The sequence below is a fragment of the Chiloscyllium punctatum genome, chromosome 11, assembly GCF_047496795.1.
Source record: "Chiloscyllium punctatum isolate Juve2018m chromosome 11, sChiPun1.3, whole genome shotgun sequence".
Taxonomy (NCBI): domain Eukaryota; kingdom Metazoa; phylum Chordata; class Chondrichthyes; order Orectolobiformes; family Hemiscylliidae; genus Chiloscyllium; species Chiloscyllium punctatum.
The window spans coordinates 78,936,585-78,961,564 of NC_092749.1; the positions used below are offsets into that span (position 1 = coordinate 78,936,585).

Sequence of the window (24,980 nt, forward strand, 5' to 3'; positions counted from 1 at the left end):
TAGGCTTTTATATCCATGCCAGAAACAGAAAATGCTGGAGAACCCCAACAGTTCTGAAGAGTCATATTAATGAAACTAAGGGATCCATTAGATACAACCAGCAAATCTAACGTCATTTACAAAATACCATGCAAGAACTGTAAAAACCACTACATTGGACAAACAAGCCAGAAACTTGCCACCAGGATACATGAACACCAACTAGCCACCAAAAGACACTACCCACTATCACTAGTTTCCCTACATACAGACGATAATGGACACCACTATGACTGAGACATCACACATATCCTAGGACAGGCAAAAAAAAGACACACACATGAATTCTTACCAGAACTCAATCAATAAATTCTCTTGAAAAAAAAAAGAACTAGAAATGACATCACCCATCCTAAGAAACCAAGACCTCTAAATAGAAAGGTGGGATGTACCACCAGCGCTTCACTGGAGACTCCCACTGATGATGTTACCTAGCAGGGTGTTGGAACGTCTGAAAACAAATCTTCGAGCTCAATTTACATACTGGACTAAAACTATTAACTCTGTTTCTTTCTCCACAGATGCAGTCACACCTTCAATATTTTCTGTTTTTATTTCAGATTACCAGAATCTGTGGTATTTCGCTTTCATACCTATACCACTACTTCCCCATAATTCTACGTGCTTTTATCTTTTTACAAGTCCCTTTGTTGATTGCCTTCCAAAGATCTTAGGTGCAGTATCTACTGATCTAACTTGATCAATATTCTGTATTATCCTATCAAAGAATTTATTGGAGTTTGTGATTTACAATTTGAATTTAACAAATCTTGGATTAACCATGCCTCCCTATAGACCAGGTTTCTGTACTTTTTATCAGAAGTAAATAGATTCTAAGTACAGTTTAGAATTTCTCCTTCCCGGCCCAATCCTACTGTGCATTGTGCCACTACTCTGCTGAATATGGCCTGTAAATGGGGCATGTCAAACCCAGGAAAGATGATGGTTGTTTCTGAGACATGCTGTCAGGTCTGCTTTGGCTCATGTAACTATGTTGCTTGACTAATCTGTGGGGCAGCTCTTCTAATCTTGGCACAAGTTGTACTGAGGTTGATTTTCAATGGTCAGCAGGGTTGAGGTTGGCATTGTCATTTCCAGTGCTCAAGTTGCAGTAATTGTAATGAGGTCAGCCAGGTAGACCTCATAGAATATGAGTATCCCGATTGGGGCTTTGAATCTGGTCCAATCAGGAAGCCCTGCTAACAGATGCAAACAAGATTTTCAGAAGTTCTGTTCACTCTTGAGAGCTTGCTCTGAGGCAGCTAGATCAGTATCGAGGACTTTCCATGTGTAAATAAAGGACAACTTGGTGTTTGTGGAATTATTTCAGTGGTGACAAACGAAAAACATAGTCCTAACTGAACAGTCAAATTTTGAGTTGGGGCAAGCAGTTCTGGCTTGGTACCATTATTATTTGGGAAGCTTGACTCGTTTGATCCTGCTGTTGAAAATTGGCCCAATATGTGGGAAGAATGTCTTATTTTCTTCAGGCAAATGACATCGGTACAGATGGAAAGCAATGAATAATTCACCAAACAGCTTGTGGACCTGCAACGTTTTCAGTTTTTAAGGCCCTAAATTCCCCTGAGGCACCAAATACTAAAACCTTGCAAGAATTGACAGATTTAGTTAAGGAATATCATGAATCCAAGCCTCCTGTAATTCTGAGATACTATGGATTTTATTTGGCAATTTGAGAACCAGACGAGTCTGTATTGAGATTTTTGACTAGATTAAGGTGACTGACAGAGGTATGTGAGTTTGATTTAACCCTTAATGAGATCCTGAGTGACCATTCGGTATGTGGGAGAACTGGTATAACCATGCAAAAGTGCCCATTAGCTGAAGCCCAACTGGACTTCAAACTGGTATTACAACTAGCTTTAAAAGTGGAAGATGCAGCAAATGGAGCATATGAGTTACAGGTTCAGTAAAGCTTGGGAACACCACTTGAATGAAGGCACAAGCTCACTCAGGTCATATCCTAAACAAAGGGACTCTAGGTCAGTCCACAGAGCAAAACCCCAAAACAAAACCAAGCCTTGACCAAATGATTAAAATTTTCTTCAGGATCTGGGCCAGCAAGCCATTGAAGTTGCTGCTGGTATGCAGATTCAAGACAGCAAAAGAGTTCCACTAGACCTAATGGAGTAAGAGAACTCACAGGATGGTATCCAGGAGTGTGCACACCCTGGAAAGTCTACCTTTGATTTGGACCATTCAAATTGCTTAGCAACATCCAAATCAAACCAATCAAAATAAACATCTAGTTAAATGGTCACTCTATTCTAATAGAGGTCGATACAATATGGCCCTTTCAGTGATCGTAGAACCATTCTTTAACAAAATTCTCTCTGGCCTCTAACCCTTACGTTTACGCAAGACCTCAGCTGGCAAACCTATACTGGGGAACCTTTGCAGATTAAGGGTACAACTTCCATTCTGATTTCTTCTGAGAAACATCTGGTTCAGTAGAAGGCTTGGGCTAAGGCTGATGGGGCAAAATTGGTTGAGAAAGATTCACCTGGATTGGCACAACATTTTTCAATTAGAAAATGGTTACCTGAGTGAAGTCCTAATTAAATATCAGGAAAGTGTAGGGGCTTTCAAAGGAACCAGGACCACCTTGTCTGTTGACCACGAAGCAATTCCACGATTCTGCAAGGTCTGCGCAATGGCATTTGCCTTATGGACAAAAATACAGGCAGAAATTAGAAGTTTGTACAGTGAAGGAATAATCACTCCAGTCCAGCTTGCGGAATGGGCAGCACCGTTCATACCAATTGTGAATCCCAATGAGTCAATTCACCTTTTTGGGGATTTTAAACAAATGGTAATCGATTTTTTATGACTGGTTAAGTACCCAATCTGTTTCATAGAGGATTTATGTGCAAAGCTGGCAGGAAGGCAGAAAGCTTAGTGTACAAGATGATTAGGGGGTTAGATAGGGTTGACAGTGAGAACCTTTTTCCACGTATGGAGTCAGCTATTACAAAGGGGCATAGCTTTAAATTAAGGGGGGGTAGATATAGGACTGATGTTAGGGGTAGGTTCTTCACTCAGCGAGTCGTAAGTTCATGGAATGCCCTGCCAGTAGCAGTGGTGGACTTTATGGGTATTTAAGCGGGCATTGGATAGGTATATGGAGGATAGTGGGTTAGTGTAGGTTAGGTGGGCTTTGATCGGCGCAACATCGAGGGCCGAAGGGTCTGTACTGCGCTGTATTCTTCTATGTTCTATGTTCTAAAGCTGGACATGAGCCATGTGTACTTGCAGTTGCAATTGGATGAGGATTCCCAGCAATTAATATCCGTAAGGGTTTTCACTAATGCATTTTGAGTATTGTCAGCCTGTGCAATTTTTCAACGGATGATGACATTTTGCAAGGTCTACCATAGGTCACTATTTATCTTGATGCCATGCTAATAACAGGGGAAGCCAATATGGAGCACCTAGAGAATTTGGACATAGACTTTAAACATTTATACCGGGCCAACTTTCACCTTGGAAGGGTAAAATGTGTACTTGGGCTACAGAGTTGATAAGATTGGGTTACATCCATTGGAGAAAATAGTGAAAGTGATCAGAGGAGCCCTGGCACCCACATCTTTCCTGGAACTTAGGTCTTTCTTTGGGCTGGTGAAGTATTGTGGAAAGTTCATGCATAACCTGGCCTCCATTATGGCACTTTTGCATCAACTCTTAAAAAAGGTCAGACTTGGAAATGGATGCAAAGCAAAGCCTTAACTTTCAAAGAAGTGAAGAAACAGCTATCCTCCTCTAAAGTGTTGGCATGCTATGATCTCGAGTGAGATCTGGTATTGAAATGCAATGACCTCTTGTATGGCATATTAGCTCATAGCTGGCCCAATGGAGAGGAATGCTCAATAGAGTACACATCCAGGACTTTGGCTAATGCAGGACAAAAAGTATGCCCCCAGACAGAGAGGAAGTTTTGACAGTCATATTTGGAGTCAGGATGTTCTACCAATACTTTTACAGTTGCAGGTTTGTAATATTATGGACCAAAAATCTCTGGAAGGTCTACTTAAAGAGGACAAGTCAGTGTCCTCTACCAGGTTCTACCAGGTTCAGGTAGAATTCAGCGGTAGGCTGTAACACTAAGTGTGTATAAATACAGGTTGGAACACCATCTGGAAGTCCAATGTCAAATGTGAATGTATTGAACTGCCTCCCATCAAATGTGAATGTATTGAACTGCCTCCCATTAGCAGATGAACTGCTGGTGGTACTGCCGTTGGAAGAGTCTGTTCGGTTTTAAATTTTGTGCATACATTTGCAGTCACAGATGACAATATCAGACTTTGGATGCAGAAAGGTTTGCTCCTGGCAAAACTGAAACAGCTGGTGGTGATGGGGGAAGCCAAAGAATTGAAACCTTTTTGGACCTGGAGAGATCAGATCATGGTAGAGGCCAATATATTACTATGTGGAGCTACAGTGGTTGTCCTGAGCAAAGGTCGCTGTAAGAACTCCACCAGGATCATCGAGGGGTTTCCAAAATGAAGATGTTGGCAAGACGTTCTATGTTCTCTGTTCTAAATTAGATGGCAAACTGTCTATAGCAGCTGCAGCCTATCTGGATGCTGCGGCATGTGGATTAACAGTCACTTTGGTCAAGGCTGGGTTCTATTTCCCAGTATGCTTTAATCATTGTCCATCTTTTGTGACTCCATGGTAAGTTTATTATTGTCCATCAGAAGGTCATTATTTCAGATGGTCCTTCTGGCCACAGGAGGGCAAAACACATCAAGAACATCAATGTCGGACATAAAACTCTGTACGGTGAAGAGACAGTTTACTTCAGGGAACAGAGTTTTATGTAGGCACCAGGAGAGTGATTCTGCATGGGTAAGAGACATGGTCAATGTGAAGTCAGATCCAGTGCCATATGAAGTTGGGGTAGGTGTGATGATCCTGAACAAGCACATGACTATATGAAAGCTGCAAATTCGCAAACAATGTGGGAGCAAAACATACCTAGCACCTGCACTGACATTCCAACTGTTTCAGAACCTGTGGGCTTTCTCTATCCATCAAGCGTTGAAGATATCTCGCAATTTGAGATGGACCAGGCGGATGTCGCCGCCTCAACAGTTTTGCTGCCTGAAGAGGAGAATGAATTTCTTTTGAGATGCTCCAGGTGCAAAATGTAAGCATTACACTCCGCCTGTATTACAGGCAGAGTTGGAGGAGGAGCTACAAAACAAGAAGAATAACAGGGGGAGGAATGTAGTGATTGTAACAAGATCAGCCAAGTGGACATCATAGAATATGAATTCCTTTTTTTTGGGCTATTAATCTGTTCCAATCAGTGCCCTAGCTGACAGATATAAAAGGAGTGTCAGTGGTTCTGTTCACTGTGAGAGCTGGCTCTAAGGAAGTTAGATCAGTGTCAAGGATTTTTGCTGGGTGGTTCATCCCGTTTCATTTGTTTCTGACCTTGCAGCAATTTAATATCACTTAGTGGCTAACAGGCTTTCAAAAGGCATGTAAAAGTCAACCACATTGTTTTTGGTTTGGGCTCATATGTAGGCCAGACAAGTTAGAACATGTTTCGTTTCCTTGAGGCATTAGTCAATCAGATAGATTTTTACAACAATGAATTCAGGGTAGCTGTTACTGAGACAAGCTTTTAATTCCAGATTTTTTAATGCATATAATTTAAATTCCATCAGCTACAACAGTGGAATTTGAACCTTTTGTCCCCAGTGCCTTTGGATTACTAGTCAATTAACATTACCCTTGTATTTGTTACCAACAAAATCAAGAATCTAATATAGTCACAAAAAAGACTGTATATCACTGTGACCATTTGCAACTCAATATATGTTTGTAAGTATACATTTCTTCTTGTCCAATTTCTTAACTCCATGAGCTGTGTGCACATCAACCTGTCTTGATTTCATGTTTCTGACACACATTCCATGATTGGCTTGGTGTTTTGGTCAAGAAACAAGTAGCTGAGAATAAGAGATGCGACATTGTGAAAATAGTTCTTCCAACAGCTTAATTCTGCTCCTGTACTATATAAACTGATTTTATCACCTTTTTGCTGTTATCACCCATGATGATAATTAATTTGCCGTTTGTATTCCTACAAACAAATCTACAAGACGTTGCAACAAGAGATTTGTTTTTTCAAAGTCTGGTGGAATACAAATTATGTTCAACTACTGCTAAACCATGGTTTTAATTTACTGACGTCCTAAATTTACTAGGTGGATAAAGCTGGTTGGAGATTGGATGAAGTTGATCTGTTTGAAATTAATGAAGCCTTCGCTGCACAGTCAATTGCTGTTGTCAAGGAACTTGGTTTAAACCCAGAAAAGGTGAGATGTAGAAAAGAAAATTATTTTAATAGTAACTGAGATGGCGTACTTGGGAAAAAGCACATATTAGAAATTAAGAATTGAAGAAGCTATATATTTGGGCGGCACGGTGGCACAGTGGTTAGCACTGCTGCCTCACAGCACCAGAGACCCGGGTTCAATTCCCGCCTCAGGCGACTGACTGTGTGGAGTTTGCACGTTCTCCCCGTGTCTGCGTGGGTTTCCTCCGGGTGCTCCGGTTTCCTCCCACAGTCCAAAGATGTGCAGGTCAGGTGAATTGGCCATGCTAAATTGCCCGTAGTGTTAGGTAAGGGGTAGATGTAGGGGTATGGGTGGGTTGTGCTTCGGCGGTGCGGTGTGGACTTGTTGGGCCGAAGGGCCTGTTTCCACACTGTAAAGTAATCTAATCTAATCTAATCTAAAGTAATCTAATCTAATCTAATTTACGCAGGTTGAAAGGCGTTTGTGTCATGATCCCTCTACAGTCTGCAGCCTGTACACTGTGTATTCTCTTAAAGACTGCCACCTAAGTCATCTATGCTTCTCATTGAGCAGCTGATTTGTCAGGTGCAACAAGCTCCATGAAATATGGAGGGAGTGTCGTTGCCAGTGTCAAAAACAGACTCTTCTTTCAAGCAACCCTGATGTACTGTTTTGTCCAAAACATCAGAGAATATCACAGCTCCATTGCGTGATAATTTTAGCTTTGGATGTTTAAGATCTTTTTATATTTGATCTTTGCTCAGGTTCTCGACTTTCCATGACTGCTCATAGAAGGTGCCAGATCATATTGGAGAATGGCTGCAAGATCATTAATTGTCCTCTGTTCTCTCCCTCAATTAAATGCTGTTTCTTCATCTGAGAGTCAGGCTGACTTTTAAAATTGGGGTATTGCAACAAAGCCACCTAATGTTCGTACATTTGTTTTTAAATCAAGGTTGGTTCATGTATCAGAGAGAAGAAGTTCCTCTTTTTTTTGTCACCAGCACTCTTCTTAATGGTTGAGGTCAGTTGTCTATATGGAATTGTGTTTAGCTAACGTAGCCCAGATTATGCATTGGAATTTATGCTGCGGACTGCACAGGGAAACACCTTGCTTTAATTTAGAATCATAGAAACATTTGCAGCAAGGAATTGTTTTTTTTTCCACATAGAGTCCATGTTGGTTCTCCATGAAGCAATCCAGTCAGTCTCAGATTTAGTTAATTAAAATGCCCATCCATTTTCCTTTTGAAATTGTTGATTATTTCTGTTTTCTCCAAACTCAGAAGCAGTATGTTCTCTTATCATTACCTCTTACCGTGCAAAAGATTCCTTCTCAAATTCACTTCGCATTTGTTGTCAGTCTTAAATGCGTGTCCTTAGCACTTGTATGACTAATTTTTTTGTCTATGTCCAAATCTGTCGTAATCAAATCAAACACTTCCATCAAATTTGCCCTCAAGTTCTTTTAAGCCAAGAAGACAAAAGCAACTTTTCCAACCTAATCTTGCAACAAAAATCTATGGATATTGAATCATTCTGGTAAATCTCCCCTAGTATCTCCCAAGGATCTTCACATCGTTTATAAATTGGAGCCTTGTAATGAGAATTGGGTGTAATACCCTACTTGGAGCCTTACCAGGCATTTTTAAAAGGTCAGCATGATTTCCTTGTTTTTACACCCAGTGCCTCTGTTTTATGAAGCCCAAAATCCCATTTGCTATGTGAACTACCTTTAAAGATCTATGGTAGACAAACATAAGCTAGAAGAACACAGCAAGCCAGGAGATGGAAAAGTCAACATTTCAGGTATAGCCCTTTTTGAGTCCTGAAGAAGGGTTGCACTCAAAATGTTGACTTCTCAACCTCCTGATGCTGCCTTGCTTGCTGTGTTTTTTTAACCTCCTAGTTGTCTACTTTGAATTCTAGTATCTGCAACTTTTTTGTTTCTAATCTTTAAAGATCTATGTGCATGCAATCCAGGTCCCTCGGTCCCTGAATAATCTTTTGCCTTTTCCAATCCCTTCTGCTAAATGTATCACTTTGCATTTCTATGTATTAAATTAGATTCACAGAGTAAATTCTAGCTATGAAAAAAAGTGAGGATTGCAGATGCTGGAGATCAAAGTCAAAAAGTTTTTTTATATTCGTTCACAGGATGAGGGCATTGCTGGCCAAGCCAGCATTTATTGCCATCCATAATTGCCCAAAGGGCAGTTAAGAGTTAACCATATTGCTATGGATCTGGAGTCACATGTAAGCCAGCCCGGGTAAGGATGGCAAGATTCATTCCCTAAAGGACATTAGTGAACTGGTTGAGTTTTTTCAACAATTGACAATGGATTCATGGTCATCATTAGACTCTTCATTCCAGATTTTACTGAGTTCAAATTGTGCCATCTGCTATGGTAGTCTAGCAATAATGCCACTAGGACATTGCTGGAAAAGCACAGCAGGTCAGGCAGCATCCAAGGTGCAGAAGAGTCAACGTTTTGGGCATAAAGCCCTTCAATCCTGATTGATGGGCTTGCACCTGAAACATTGACTCTCCTGCGCCTTGGATGCTGCCTGACCTGCTGTGTTGTTCAGTGCCACACGTTTTGACATTAAATTCCAGCTGCCCATTTTGCTAGCTTACCTATGTTATACTGCAGGTTATTCATGTAATCCTTACTGTTTGCCACTTGTCCACGTTTTGTATCAATGGCAATTTTGAAATTCCAATCTACATTCGAGGATTAAGTAATTAAAGAGAGAGCTAAGAAGAGCCAGGAGGAGACATGAGAAGTCTTTTGCGTATAAGATCAAGGAAAACCCTACGGCTTTCTATAGCTATATCAGGAATAAAATAATGACTAGAATAAGGTTAAGGCCAATCAAACATAGTGGTGGTAAGTTTTGCATGGAGTCTTGGAGATGGAGAATACTTTTTGTCAGTTTTCACTCCAGAAAAAGACAGTGTGGTCAAAGAGAATACTGAGATACAGGCTACCAGACTAGATCAGATTGAGGTGCATAAGGAGGAGGTTTTAGCAATTCTGGAAAGTGTTAAAATAGATAAGTCCCCTGGGCCAGATGGGATTTATCCTAGGATTCTCTGGAAAGCCAGGGAAGAGATTGCTGAGCCTTTGGCTTTGATCTTTATGTCATCACTGTCAATAAGAAGAGTGCTAGAAGACTGGAGGATAGCAAATGTTTTTCCTTTGATGAAGAAGGGGGGTAGAGACAACCCTGGAAATTATAGGCCAGCGAGCCTTACTTCGGTTGTGGGTAAAGTGTTGGAAAAGGTTATAAGAGAATTTATAATCATCAAGTTGATTAGGGATAGTCAACACAGTTTTGTGAATGGTAGGTCATGCCTCACAAACCTTATAGAGTTCTTTGAGAAGGTGACCAAACAGATGGACGAGAGTAAAGCGGTTGATGTGCATATGGATTTCAGTAAGGTGTTTGATAAGGTTCCCCACAGTAGGCTATTGCCAAAATACAGAGGCATGGGAATGAGGGTGATTTAGCCATTTGGATCAGAAATTAGCGAGCTAAAAGAAGATTGATGGGTGGTTGATGGGAAATAGTCATCCTGGAGTTCAGTTACTAGTAGTATGCTACAAGGATCTGTTTAGGGCCCACTGTTGTTTGTCATTTTTATAAATGAACTGGATGAGAGTGTAGAAGGATTGGTTAGTAAATTTGCAATGACAATAGGTTAGTAGAGTTGTGGCTAGTGACGAAGGATGTTGCAGGTTACAGAGTGACATAGATAAACTGCAGAGCTGGGCTGAGATGTGTCAAATGGAATTTAAATGGGAAAGTGTGAAGTAATTCACTTTGGAAGGAGTAACAAGAATGCAGAGTACTGGGCTAATGGTAAGATGTTTGGTGGTGTAAATGAGCAGAGGGAGCTTGGTGTCCAGGCACATAGATCCTTGAAAGTTATCACCCAGGTTGATAAGGTTGTCAAGAAGGCATACGGTGTGTTAGCATTTGTTGGTAGAAGGATTGAGTTTTGGAACCATGAGATCATGGTTCCAAACCTCTGGTGTGGCCACATTTGGAGTATTGCATACAGTTCTGGTAACCGAATTATAGGAAGGATGTGGAAGCTTTGGAAAGGGTTCAGAAGAGATTTACTGGGATGTTGCCTGGTATGGAGGGAAGGTCTTATGAGGAAAGGCTGAGGGACTTGAGGCTGTTTTTGTTAGAGAGAAAAAGGTTGAGAGGCGATTAATTGAGACATATAAGATAAATCAGAGTGTTAGATAGGTTGGACATGAGAGCCTTTTTACACGGATGGCGAAGGCTAGCCCAAAATAGCTTTAAATTGAGGGCTGATAGATATAGGACAGATGTCCGAGGTAGTTTCTTTACTCAGAGAATAGTAGGGGAGTGGGACGCATTGCCTGCAACAGTAGTAGGCTCGCCAACTTTAAGGGCGTTTAAATGGTCATAGGCATATGGACGGGAATTGAATGGTGTAGGTTAGATGGGCTTCAGATTGGTTTCATAGGTCGGCACAGCACCAAGGGCCAAAAGGTTGTCATGTTCTATGTTTTATTAACTTTTCCAAGCTTCAACCTCTCCAAGTCTTTTTTTGTCCTGAGTATTGTTTCTGGAACTTTACTATTGCTGTTAAACCTACTGGCATGTGGTTGCTCGACCAGCCTAAGCCATTTCTTGCATGGTCCAAAAGTGTGTCACACACTTTGTTACAAATACATCCCATTCCACTTCTTATTACACACTTACTATGTGTGTACCTGTAGAAGATTTTTGGGTTGCCTTTTATATTGGCTTCAATTCTATTCTCATACTCTTCCCCTGCCAGTCTACTTTTTCTCTTCACCTCCCCTCTGAATCTGAGTGTTGATCTAGTTCTCACTTGAAACATTCTCTTGTATACCCTGTTTTAATTTGTTTCAGTGTGATCTCTATCTTCCTTGCCATTCAAGAAGCTCTGTTTTTGGTTTAGCCCTTTAATGAAATATGCCTAAATTGTACCCGATTCATCTCTTCCTTGAAGATCACCTATTTTTTCTATCAGTTGTTGGTTTCATTTTATTCTGGATAGATCCCTCCTTCTTGTATTGAAACTAGTGCTGATCTGATTTAACCATTCTACTTCATACCATTTCCTGCTTTTTTTCATTACGAATATAAAAATATGATGACCATGTTTAGCCAAGTGCTTATCCACAAGCCCCTAGATGGTGAGATAGTCATAAAGGTAATTCTGAGGCCCAAACAATAAATGGTAGCCCAACTGGTGTCTTCCACATCCCATGAGTGAATTTTTAAAAAATCCTCTCCAAGTCCTTTGAGTTGCATCCATCTTCATTGAATAGGTTCATCCAGTTCCATAACTGGTCTCAATTCTTCAAGGATTCCTGCCTTCTGCACCCTATCTCAAGCCAAGGATTGGTCCTGTGTTTTTCCAGCATTGGTCCTGTGTCCTATTTTTACCCCAGCTGGCAAAAGGCACTTGGAGTAATCTTTGTGGTTGTATTTTTTAACTTGCTTCTTAATTCCTGAAAATCCATCAATAGGACCTCAATGATATTTCATTGGCTTCAGTGCAACCTCTGACTCACTGCACCCACAAAATATTCTGCACCCTTTTTGATATTGTCCTTCTCCTTCCTTGGCACTAGGTAGGCAGCACACCATGCAGAACTCTCAATGACTTTACGAAAATCTTTTGTTTCCCTGACGCTGGAATCTCCTGTAACAGCTTCATTTTTACTTTTCACTATAACATCCTGTGCACTCCATGTTTATAAGTGTCATAACTGGATTGCACTGCACTCCTTTCATCCTTGCATTCTTCAATACATATCCAAAAGGACCCTCACCAACATTTACAGGTACACTATAGAAAGCATTCTGTCTGGTCTGGCAGCAACTGCTCCATCTAGGACCATAGGAAAATATGGAAAGTTGTGTGCACAACCCAGACACCATCATGGAATGCAACCTCCTATCCTGGACTACATTTGTATAATTTCCTGTTGCCATGGAAAGGCTGCCAACATCATCAAACACCCCTTCCACTCTGGTCGTACTCTTTTCCATTCTGTTCTGTCAAGCAGAAGATAGAGAAGCTTGAACACGTACACAACTGTACTTAGGAGATTTGGAGATGCCGGTGTTGGACTGGAGTGTACAAAGTTAAAAATCGCACAACACGAAGTTGTAGTCCAACAGGTTTAATTGGAAGCACACTAGCTTTCGGAGCAACGCACCTTCATCAGGTGACAGTGGAGGGCTCAATCATAACAGAATTTATAGCAAAGATTTGCGGTGTGATGTAACTGAAATTATACATTGAAAAATTAATTCTGTTAAACCTTTCATCTGTTAGAATACAATGATAGTTTTACTTCTTTCATGTGTAAATCACAAAACTTTTTTTTAAAGTTGCATTCTCGGGTTAGCTGTTAACAATGGTGATAGCTAGACAATATGTTGAAGGTGTTAGCCCCCTGTGTTCTCTGTCTATGCCATGATGTTTAGATTGATTCTAATCTAAAAAGTGAGATCAGAGTTTTACATAAATTCCAGTTTTTGAGTTCTACATGAATGTATGCAGTTTTTGAGTAAAGTGCAATGTAACTCTGCAAGTACAAATTCACCCCACAAAATATGTGTGCATGTGGGTCTTTGTGTGTGTGTGTGTGTGTCTGTCTGGGGTGGGGGTTGTGAGTGTGAGGAAGTGTGTGTGTGTGTGTATAGTGAGTGCAGAGTGTCCTAAGTCTGTGGCGGGGTGTATATGAGAGTGTGTGTGTCTATAAGGCCACTTATCAGCCCAGTTCTGCATCTTCTCAATGCCCTGTTGCCACCTACAGCAGCCCTCCACACTATCCACAACTCCACCAACCTTCGTGTCATTGGTAAACTTACTAGTCCACCCTTCCACTTCCTCATCCAAGTCATTTATAAAAATGTCAAAGAGCAGAGTTCCCACAATCGATCCCTGCGGATCGCTGATCCCCAGGCTGAATACCTTCCATGTGCCTCGACCTTCTGTTTTCTATGGGCCAATTCTATATCCAGACACTCAGAATTCCCTGTATCCCATGCCTTCTTACTTTCTGAATGAGGCTACCATGGAGAACCTTAGCATGTTTGCACCTTGGCACCTTGCTAAAATCCACATACATCACATCCACTGCTCTACCTTCATGTGTTTTGTCACATCCTCAAGGAATTCAGTAAGGTTTGTGAGGCATGACCTGTCCCACACAAAGCCATTCTGACTATCTATCTCTTATCAAACTATGGTTTTCCAAGTAATCATAAATCCTGTCTGTCAGAATCCTCTCCAGTACTTTGCCCACCACTGATCTTAGACTCAGTGGTGTGTAATTCCCAGGATTATCCCTATTCCCATTCTTGAACAAGGGAATAACACTTGCCCCCTTCTAATTGTTGTCGTCACTCCAGTGGACAGTCAGGATGCAAAGATCTCTTCCCTTGCTTCCTATATACCTAGGGTATATCCTGTCTATCCCAGTAGATTTATCTGTCCTCCTGTTTTTCAAAATTTTCAGCACATCCTCCTTCCCAACATCAACCTGTTCTAGCCTATCAGTCTGTTTCACGCTGTCCTCAGAAATGTCAAGGTTCTTCTCAGTATTGAATTCTGAAGCAAAGTATTCATTAAGGATCTCTCCTACTTCCCCTGACTCCAGGTGACTCCCTCTACTACCCTACCCTCAATCTTGTTCCTCACTTAAGTTTAGAAAGCGTTAGGGTTTTCCTTAATCCTACCCATGAAAGCTTTTTCATGCCTTCTAAGTCCATCCTTCAGTTCCTTTCTGGCTACCTTGTGACCATCTAAAGCCCTGTCTGATCCTTGCCTCCTCAACCTTAAGTAAGCTTCCTTCTTCCTCTTGACTAGATGTTCCACATCCCTTGCCACAGAAGGTTCTTTCAACCTGTTGCTTGCCTCAGTGGGACAAATCTGTCCAGCACTATCACTTCCTAAGCAACCTCCACATTTCTGTCATGCATTTCCCTGAGAACATCTGTTCCCAATTTAGGTGCCCCAGTTCCTGCCTAATAGCATTGGAATTCCCCCTCCCAAATTTAAATACTTTCCCATACCGTCTGCTCCTATCCCTCTCCATGTAAAGGTCAGGGAGTTGTGATCTGTATCACAGAAATGTTCTCTCACTGAGAGATCTGACACATGGCATGGTTCGTTACTAAGCACCCAAATCCAATAACATGTTAAAAAAATAATAGTTTGTTTTTCACTACTGGACATCTCTGGTTGCGTCCACTATTGAAGATCCACATAATCCTACAATTGGTGAATTTGCAGTTTCTGTAGAGCTGATACAGTTGTAGCTGTACAACAACCAACCTCCCTGGATTTGCAGTTATATCTCAAATCACCCTGACTGTAATATTGATGCAGATATTTTTGTTACTTAGAAGAGACAAATTGAGCAAATTTTAAATTACTCTGCTGAACCATTGATAATTATCCCTCTCATCCCTCTCATAACATAAGGGAAAAACCTTTTCTCATCTCCCGTACAATTCACTCTTTTCATATGCATATATTGTAGGTTCAGGGAGGTTGATAGATCAACCTTTAAAGGACAACAATTAAAGGACAAAGGACTTTTGTTTTGGAAAAGATTAATGTTGATTGACATTAGATCTGATTGTTATTTTGTAGGTCAACATCCAAGGCGGCGCTATTGCTTTAGGTCACCCCCTGGGAATGTCTGGGTGCCGTATCCTGGTTACACTTCTCTACACTTTGGAGAGAACCGGAGGAAAGCGTGGAATTGCTGCTTTGTGTATTGGTGGAGGAATGGGAATAGCAATGTGTGTTGAAAGGCAATGAATCAGATTTATGCTTTAATGGCAAGAAACCCTGCACACATACCACTGCATATAATTGAGCATGCAATTTGCACTGCTGCCTAGCCATAATAGAATGAAAGAGTGATTGCAAATTGTTATTACTGATTTGATTGTATTCCATGAACATCTTTGCCCAAAATTTGCTTTAAATTATTGTGAGTCTTCCGTGCATGCAATTGTTAATATGTAAGAAATAATTTGGTAATGAGCGAAGAGATGCCATGAACTATAAGTAGCGACAAATAGCTAAGCAATTTCTTCTGTTCTGCTATTAATCTCATTACCAAAGTTTACCATCAACATCTTCACTAGTGTCTCAAAATTGCTACATTGCATTGGAAAAACTAATTCAATACATCAGAGAACATTATGTTGTGTATATATAAGGATGCTTTTAACAGGACACTGTGTTTTTGTGACTTGCCACTTTGAAAGTAGTTAACAATAAATGATAATTATTCTGTTCATGTACATAAAGCATGTACGCTGGATGCAAATTAAAATGGTGAAATTATTGAAACAATTAACAGCAAATAATTAGGGACTGGAATGAACCAAAAGAAATCCTAGAACACAACTTATAACATACATTGCTGGACTTGATTGTCACTGAATCAGAATATGCAGCCAAATAAACAGTATTTCTTATCAGCAAAGAGGAAGATAATCAAATTTAATTTGTTATGATTTGTTATAAATTAGATCACTTTCACCTTTGCCTTTGTTTCTGAATTCCAATAATTAAAAACTTGACTGGACCATGATCATCTGACTTATTCTTTTGTTCATGCATCATCAACACAACTTGTTATTTTAATGATGAAGGACAAGGATAAACGGGTTACAGTTAGGGGGAGGAAAGGGGACAGTCAGACAGTGCAGAGATCTCCTGTGGACATTCCCCTCAGCAATAAGTATTGGATACTGCTGGGGCGGGGATGACCTACCAGAGCAAAGCCATTAGCAGTCAGTTCTCTGGCACTGAGCCTGACACTGGCAAAGAAGGGAGGGCAGAATAGAAAAGTACTCCTGGTAGGGGACTCGATAGGGGAATCGACAGGAGATTTTGTGGTCAGGATCGGGATTCCCAGAAGGTATGTTTCCTCACTGGTGCTAGGGTCCAGGACGTCTCCGATTGGGTGTATAAGGTTCTAAAAGGGGAGGGCGAACAGCCAGAAATCTTGTTACATATTGGCACTAATGACATAGCCAGGAAACGGATTGAAGATATAAAAAGTGATTTCAGGGAGTTAGGATGGAAGCTGCAAAGCAGCACGAAAAGAGTAGTGTTCTCTAGTTTACTACTGGTGCCACGAGATAGCGAGGCGAGGAACAGGGAGCAGGCACAGCTTAACACGTGGCTGCGCAGCTGGTGTAGGAGGGAGGGCTTCAGATATGGAGATAATTGGGATGCCTTCTGGGGAAGGTGGGACCTGTACGAGAAACTTGGCAGTTCGTGCTACTTTCCCCTGAGAATCCATTGCCCCCTACAGTTTCCAAAACAGCATACCTGTTTGAAATGGGTATATCAACAAAAGACTCCTAGGTGCCTACCTCTCTTACCCTTCCTGGAGTTAACCCATCTATATGACTGTATCTGAAACTTTACCCCCTTCCTACAACTGTTACTGTTGCAAATTCCTCATCGCTTCTCCAACCAATCCACTTGATCTGATAAGATTCACATCCAACAGCATTTATGGCAGATATAATCCACAGTAACCCTTAAACTCCCACATCTGTCAAGAAGTACATATGACTTTGTTGAATGAATGAATGCAGTTTGATGCAATGAATGAATGTGTGTATGATTCGTTGAATATATGATTGAATGAATGCAATGTTTGATTCCATGAATATATAATTGAATGAATGAATGAATGTGAAATTTCATTAATTGCATGAATGAATTAATAAATAAATGAATATGTTTGATTCATTGAACGAATGAGTTGATGCATTTATTGATTTATTGAATGAATATTTACAATGTTTGATTCATTGAATCAACATAGAAAAGGGCCCACGATGTTGTGCCGAGGATTAATCCTAATCTAATAAAATAACCTAACCTACGCACACCTCAATTTACTGGTGTCCATGTGCATGTCTAGCAGTTGCTTAAATGTCCCTCTGCTTCCACCACCACCACTGGCAACGGCCATGCATTCACAACTCTCTGCATAAAGAACCTTCCTCTGACATCTCCTGTATACCTTCCTCCTAACACCTTAAAACTGCCACCTATGTGGCAGTCAATCCTGCCCTGGGAAAACGTTTCTGGCTAATGACTGTATCCATACCTCTCATTACCTTGTACACTTCGATTAGGTCACCTCTCTTCTTCCTCTCTAGAGAAAAAAAGTCCAAGCTTAGTCAACCTCTCTTCGTAAGACAAGCCCTCTCGGTAAACCTTCTTTGCACCCTCTCCAAAACCTCCACATCTTTCTTATAATAGGGTGACCAGAACTGGACACAATATTCCGAGTGTGGTCTCACCAGGGTTTTGTCAAGCTGCACCAAATCCTCGTGGCTCTTAAATTCAATCTCCTGTTAATGAAAGCCAAAACATCATATGCTTTCTTAACAACTCTATCTACTTGAGTTGCAACTTTGAGTGACCTGTATACTTGAACACCAAAATCCTGCTGCTCCTCCACACTGTCAAGAATCCTGTCTTTAATCCTATAATCAGCATTCAAGTTCGAACTTCCAAAATGCATCACTCCATCTGCCATTTCTCAGCCCAGCTCTGCATCCTGTCAATGTTGTGCTGCAGCCTACAACAGCCCTTTATGAACAGCATCTCTAACCTTTGTGTCATCAGCAAATGTACTAACCCACCCCTCAACCTCCTCATCCAAGTCATTTTTATAAAAACTACAAAGAGCAGAGGACAAGAACACCATTCACCACTGACCTCCAGGCAAAATACTTTGCATCGGCAACCACTCTCTGCCTTCTGTCAGCCAATCAATTCTGAATCCAGAGAGCCAAATCTCCCTGTATCCCATACCTCCTGATTTTATGAATGCACCTACCATGGGAAAGACTTATCAAATATTGATTCAATACATTGAAACAATACATCAAAACTACATCCATTCATTCAATCTGTCAATTCTAAGTACCAAACTGCATTCGTGCATTGAATGAATAAACTTAATTTATTCATTTCAGGATTCAAATTGAATACATTTATTCAATTAATCAAACTGTATACATCATTCAAGGAATCAAACTGCATTCATTCACTCAATGAAGCGAACCTCATTCAACATTAAATGTATCAATCGGTATTCGTTCATTCAGTGAATCAAACTACAATCATTCATTTACTGAATCAAAGTTCATTCATTCATTCAGTGTATCAAACTGCATTCATTCAAAAAATGATTCAAACTGCATTCATTCATTCATTCATTCATTCATTCAATGAATCATTTAATGAATCAATCTTTCATTCTGGCAATGAATCAGAGTGAAACAGTAAATCAAACTGCATTCATTCATCTAATTAGTATTAGCATTCATTCATCCAATTCAAACTGTATTTGTACATCCAATGAATCAAACAATCATTCAATCATTTCAGGATTCAAATTAAATCAATTTATTCAATTAATCAAATTGTGTACATTCATTGAAACGTCATTCATTCATTCAATGAAGCGAACTTTATTCAATCATTCAATGTATCAAATTTCATTCATTCCTTCAATGAATTAGACTGCATTCATTCATTCAATGTAATAAACTTCAACCATTCATTCAAAGAGTCAAACTGCATTAATTCAAATAATTAATCAAATTGCATTCATTCATTCCATGAATTACACTTCATTTATTGAATCAATGAATTAAACTACATTTATTCACTAAATTAATCACATTTATTCATTCTTTCAATGACTCAAAGTTCATTCAAGCGATGAATGAAGCTGGATGCATTCATTCAATGATTGCAGTTTCATTCATTCATTCAATGAATCAAACCTCATTCTTTTAAGAATTCAAACTCCATTTCTTCATTCAATGTATCAACCTGCATTTATTCAACGATTCAAAACGTCATTCATTCATTTAATGAATCAGTCACCATTCTTTCTGGCAATGAATCAAATTGAAACAATAAATCAAACTGCATTCATTCGTTCAATTCATTCAATTAGTCAATCATTCATTCAAAGTATCAAAGTGTATTAGTGTATTAAATGAATCAAACCTCATTTATGAATCAAAATTCATTGCAGGGTTCAAATTGAATTCATTTATACTATTAATCCATCTCCATGCCTTCATTCAATGAATTAAACTTCATTTATTCATTCAATGCAGCAAACATTCAATGTATCAACTTGCACTCATTCATTCAGTGAATCAAACTACAATCATTCATTTATTGAATCAAACTTCATTCATTGAATCAATGCATCAAACTGTATCAAACTGTATTCATTCAAAGAATAAATCAATGTGCATTCATTCCTTCAATGATTCAAACATCATTCATTCATTTAATGAATCAGTCTTCATGCTTTCTCGTAAACTGCATTCATTGACACAATAAATCAAACTGCATTCATTCATTCAATTAGTCAACCACTCATTCAAAGTATCAAAGTGTATGCGTCCATTCAATGAATCGAACTTCATTTATTCATTCATTGAAGCAACCCTCATTCAATCATTCAATGTATCAAATCTGCATTCATTCATTCAGTGAATCAAGCTGCAAGCATTCATTTACTGAAGCAAGCTTCGTTCATTCATTCAGTGTATCAAATGGCATTCAATGGATCAATTGAAATCATTCATTCAATGTATCAAAGTTTGTTCATTCTTTCAACGAATCAAACTTCATTCGTTCATGTAAGGATTCAAACTACTTTCACTCATTCAATAAATCAATTTTCACTCATTCCTTCAACATCATTCGTTCATGAGATGAATCAAACTGCATTTATTCATTTTAAGTTCTACTTTAGTTATTTAAATTAATGCAGTTTGACTATTTGAATTTTGCTTTTTGATTCTTCATTCCAAAATGGACAAATCAATATTTCCACACATTATGCCCTGGGAGACTCTCCCTCTTTATGGGTATTTAAGCGGGCATTGGATAGGTATATGGAGGATAGTGGGTTAGTGTAGGTTAGGTGGGCTTTGATCGGCGCAACATCAAGGGCCGAAGGGCCTGTACTGCGCTGTAATGTTCTATGTTCTATGTTCTAAACATCAACCATTCATTCAAATAATCAAACTGTATTAATTTAAATAATTAATCAAACGAGATTCATTCAATGAATTAAACTTCACTTATTCAATCATTGAATCAAACTACATCCATTAATTAAATGAAACAAAATGCATTCATTCAATGAGAGGAAGTTCATTAATTCAAACAATGAATCAAGCTGGATGCATTCATTCAATGAATAAAACTTGACTGATTCATTCATTCATTCAATGAGTCAAACCTCATTCATTTAAACTGCTGACTACTCAGACATTGTGGAGATGGCAATAATACAGTGAACTTTTGGAATTTGTGGTATATAGTTTTTTTTGCTAGTTTATCAAGAGTGCTGATTAAAACAAAGTTCTACTTTAGTTATTTAAATTAATGCAGTTTGACTATTTGAATTTTGCTTTTTGATTCTTCATTCCAAAATGGACAAATCAATATTTCCACACATTATGCCCTAATTGTCAAATTTTGGCGCATTCAGTTAGTTGCAAAAGGAAGACAGGATCTTCAGCTCCTCTTGTCAACCTAAAGTAAAGCAAAGAAACACAGATGCTAGAAAACTGAAACAAAATCTTAAATTGATGGAGAAACACTGCAGATCTGGCAAACTCCATCTGCACAAAAGGTTTAGTCATTCATACTGCTGCCTTATAGCACTAGGGATCTGGGTTCAATTCCACCCTGGGACAAATGTGGAGTTTGCATGTTCTTCCATGTATGCATGGATTTTTGCTGGGTATTCTGGTTTCCCCCCTCACAATCCAAAGATGTACAGGTTTGGTGGATTGGCCATGCTAAATTGCCCATACTATTCAGGGATGTGTAGGTGAGGTGTGTTAGCCATGGAAGAGGTAGGTTTGCAGGGAAACAGTAGGGGGATGGGTCTGGGTGGGATGGTTTTTGGAGGGTTGATGTGGGTTTGGGGCCAAAATGGCCTATTTCCATTCATTCTGTGGAAAGAAAGCAGACTTAACACTTTGGATCCAGTACCCTTCTTCAGTTCTGTTCATCCAATGCGGTGGAGGAGACCCAGGATGGATTGAAAGTAGTTGAGGTCCCAGCACTGACCCCTGTGGCATTCCACGAGTTACAAATTTCCAACTAGGAAAGATAACCTTTAATGCCGACTCTGTTTCCCATCAACTAACCAATCCTTTACCAATCCTAATATCAACATGTACCATGTGTTAAAAGGTGTGGCGCTGGAAAAGCACAGCAGGTTAGGCAGCATCCGAGGAGCAGGAGAATGGATGTTTCATGCATAAGCCCTTCATCAGAAATATGGGGTTGGGGGCAGGGGGGAGAACAGATAAATGGGGTTGGGAGGAAGGTAGGTGATAGGTAGGTGCAGGTGGGAGGTGATGGTGACAGGTCAGAGTGGAAGATGGAGTGGATAGGTAGGAAAGAAGATGGACAGATGGGCAGTTCAAGATGGCGGTGCCAAGTTGGAGGGTTTGTTCTGGGATGAGGTTTGGGGAGGGGAGATGAGGAAATTGGTGAAATTGACATTGATGCTGTGTGGTTGGAAGATCCCAAGGCAGAAGATGAGGGGTTCTTCTCCAGGCATCAGGTGACTACGATTTGCTGATGGAAGAGGCCCAGGACTTGTATATCCTTGGCAGACTGGCAATGGGAGGGAGAGTTGAAGCTGTTGGCCACAGAGCAGTTGGTGCATGTGTCTCAGAGATATTCTTTGAAACGTTCCACGAGTTGGCATCCTGTCTCCCCAATGTAGAGAAGACCACATTAAGAGCAATAGACATAGTAGATGAGGTGATATACAACTTGGAAACAACCTTTTGGTCCAAATTGTCCATGCCGACCAGATATCCTAGCTTGATCTAGTCCCATTTGTCAGCAATTGGCCCATATCCCTCTACACCTTTCCTATTCAGATACCCATCCAGATCCCTTTTAAATGGTACCAGCCTCCACCACTTTCTCTGGCAGCTCATTCCATACATGCACCACCCTCTGTGAGAAAACGTTGCCCCTTAGGTCCTTTTTATATATTTCCTCACTCACCATGAACCTATGTCATCTAGTATTGGACTCCTCCACTCCAGGGAAAAGACCTTGTCTGTTTATTGTATCTGTGCCCCTCACAATTTTAGAAACCTCTCCAAAGTCACCGCTCAGCCTCTGATGCTCCAGGGAACATAGCCCCAGCCTATTCAGCCTCTCCTGATAGCTCAAACCCTTCAATCCTGGCAACATCCTTGTAAATCTTTCCTGAACCCTTTCATAGAACATAGAAAAGTACAGCACTGAACAAGCCAACGATATTCTGCCGAGATTTAATCCTAATGTAAAATATAGTAACTTAACCCACACAACCCTCAACTCACTGCTATCCATGCGCATGTCCAGCAGTTGCTTAACTGTCCCCAATGACTCTGCTTCCACCACCACAGCTGGCAACACATTCCATGCATTCACTACTCTCTGCCATCTCCTTTATACATTCCTCCAAATATCTTCAAACCATGACTTCTCGCACCACTCAATCCTGCCCTGGGGAAAAGTCATTGGCTATTGACTCTATCTATTCCTCTCATTATTTTGTACACCTCGATCAGGTCTCGTCTCATCCTCCTTCTCTCCAGAGAGAAACATCCAAGCTTATTCAAACTTTCTTCATAAGGCAAACCCCCCAGTCCAGGCAGCATCCTAGTAAACCTTCTTTGCAGCCACTCCAAAGCCTTTGTATCTTTCCTATGGTAGGGCGACCAGAACTGGACACAATATTCCAAGTGTTGTTGCAGCAAAACCTCATGGCTCTTAAGCTCGATCCTCCTGTTAATGAAAGGCAAATCATCGTATGCTCTCTGAACAACCCTTGGGTGGCAACTTTGAGGGATCTATGAACTTGCACACCCAAATCCCTCTGTTCCTCCACACTGCCAAGAATCCTGTCTTTAATCCTATATTCAGCATTCGAGTTTGCCCAACCAAAATGCATCACATCACATTTATCCAGGTTGAACACCATCTTCCATTTCTCAGCCCAGCTCTGCATCCTATCTATGCATCCTGTCTATGTATCCAAGATCTCTTTGTTCAGCAAATCTCCCAGGACCTCACCATTAAGTGTACAAGTCCTGCTCTGATTTGCTTTTCTAAAATGCAACAGTTATCTAAGTTAAGCTCCAACTACCACTTCTCAGCCCATTGGCCGATCTGTACAAGTTCCCATTTCAAGCTGAGGTAACCTTCTTTGCTGTCCACTACACCTCCAACCTTTGTGTCATCTGCAAAGTTACTAACCCACCCCCAACCTCCTCATCCAAGTCATTTATAAAAACTACAAAGATCAGAGGTCCAAGAACACCACTCAACACTGACCTCCAGGCAGAATACTCTCTGCCTTCTGTCAGCCAGCCAATTAGAGTCATTGAGTCATAGAGTTGTACAGCATGGAAACAGACCCTTCGGTCCAATCCGTCCACGCTGACCAGATATACCAACCCAATCTAGTCACACCTGCCAGCACCTGGCCCATATCCCTCCAAACCCTTCCTATTCATATACCCATCCAAATGCCTCTTAAGTGTTGCAATTGTACCAGCCTCCGCCACAACCTATGGCAGCTCATTCCATACACGTGCCCTCTTTCCTTGAAGGAAACCAACTGCACCTATTTTGCCATGTGTAGACCTATTCTCATTAATTCTAGGTCTCGAAGTTAACACATTCATTGAATGAAAGAAAAACTACATTCATTCATTGAATCAAACTGCAATCATTCATTCAATGAATCAAACGTTATTTATTGATTCAATGAAACAAGCTGAACGCATTCATTTGATGAAGCTAACTGCATCCAACAATTCAATAAATCCAAGTGCTCTCATTCAATCAATCAAACACACTGCAATCATTCATTACTTCAATCCAACTTAAATCAATCATGGAATGAATCAAAACAAATTCATTGATTTAATGTAACGAGCTGAACACATTCATTAAATGAATCCAACTGCATTCATTCATTCAATGAATCAATCTGCACATGTTAATTTAATGTTTCGAGCATAACGCATTCATTCAATGAAACAACCTGCATTCATTGATTCCTTGAATCAAACTTCAATCATTCATTCAATGAATCAACCGCTATTCAATGACGCAAACTTAACACAGTGATTTAATGAATCCATCTGCATTCGCTCTATCAATGAAAGGAAATGCAAGTTTTAATGCAATGGAAAGAAAAACATCTCACTAATTCAATGTTTCGAACTTAGCTCAATCACTCAATGAAACTTCAAGGAATCCTGCTGCATTCTGTCAGTCAATGAATCAAATGCACTCATTCATTCAATGAAGCAAACTTCATGGCTGGTTTCAATCAGCAGAGCAAATTTCATTAATACAATGTTTCGAGCTTAACGCATTCATTCAATGAAACAAACTGCATTAATTCATTGCTTGAATCAAACATTCAATAAATCGAACTTAACACGTTCACTTAATGA

General features: G+C 40.1%; 1 protein-coding gene across 3 annotated transcripts in view; it reads left to right on the forward strand.

The window, feature by feature from the left end:
• The window catches only part of acat2 (acetyl-CoA acetyltransferase 2), a 103,474-nt gene extending 87,459 nt beyond the window's left edge, over positions 1 to 16,015 (forward strand). For 2 of the 3 annotated variants that reach the window (XM_072581104.1, XM_072581102.1), the window contains 2 exons: positions 6,282 to 6,392; positions 15,061 to 16,015. In XM_072581104.1, coding sequence (XP_072437205.1) covers positions 6,282 to 6,392; positions 15,061 to 15,231 — 282 coding nt within the window. In that variant the 3' untranslated portion in view covers positions 15,232 to 16,015. Of the gene's footprint in view, positions 1 to 6,281; positions 6,393 to 6,843; positions 7,495 to 15,060 lie in introns of those variants that run through there. The other variant, XM_072581103.1, reaches the window with a different exon arrangement.
• Positions 16,016 to 24,980: the final 8,965 nt, after the last annotated feature.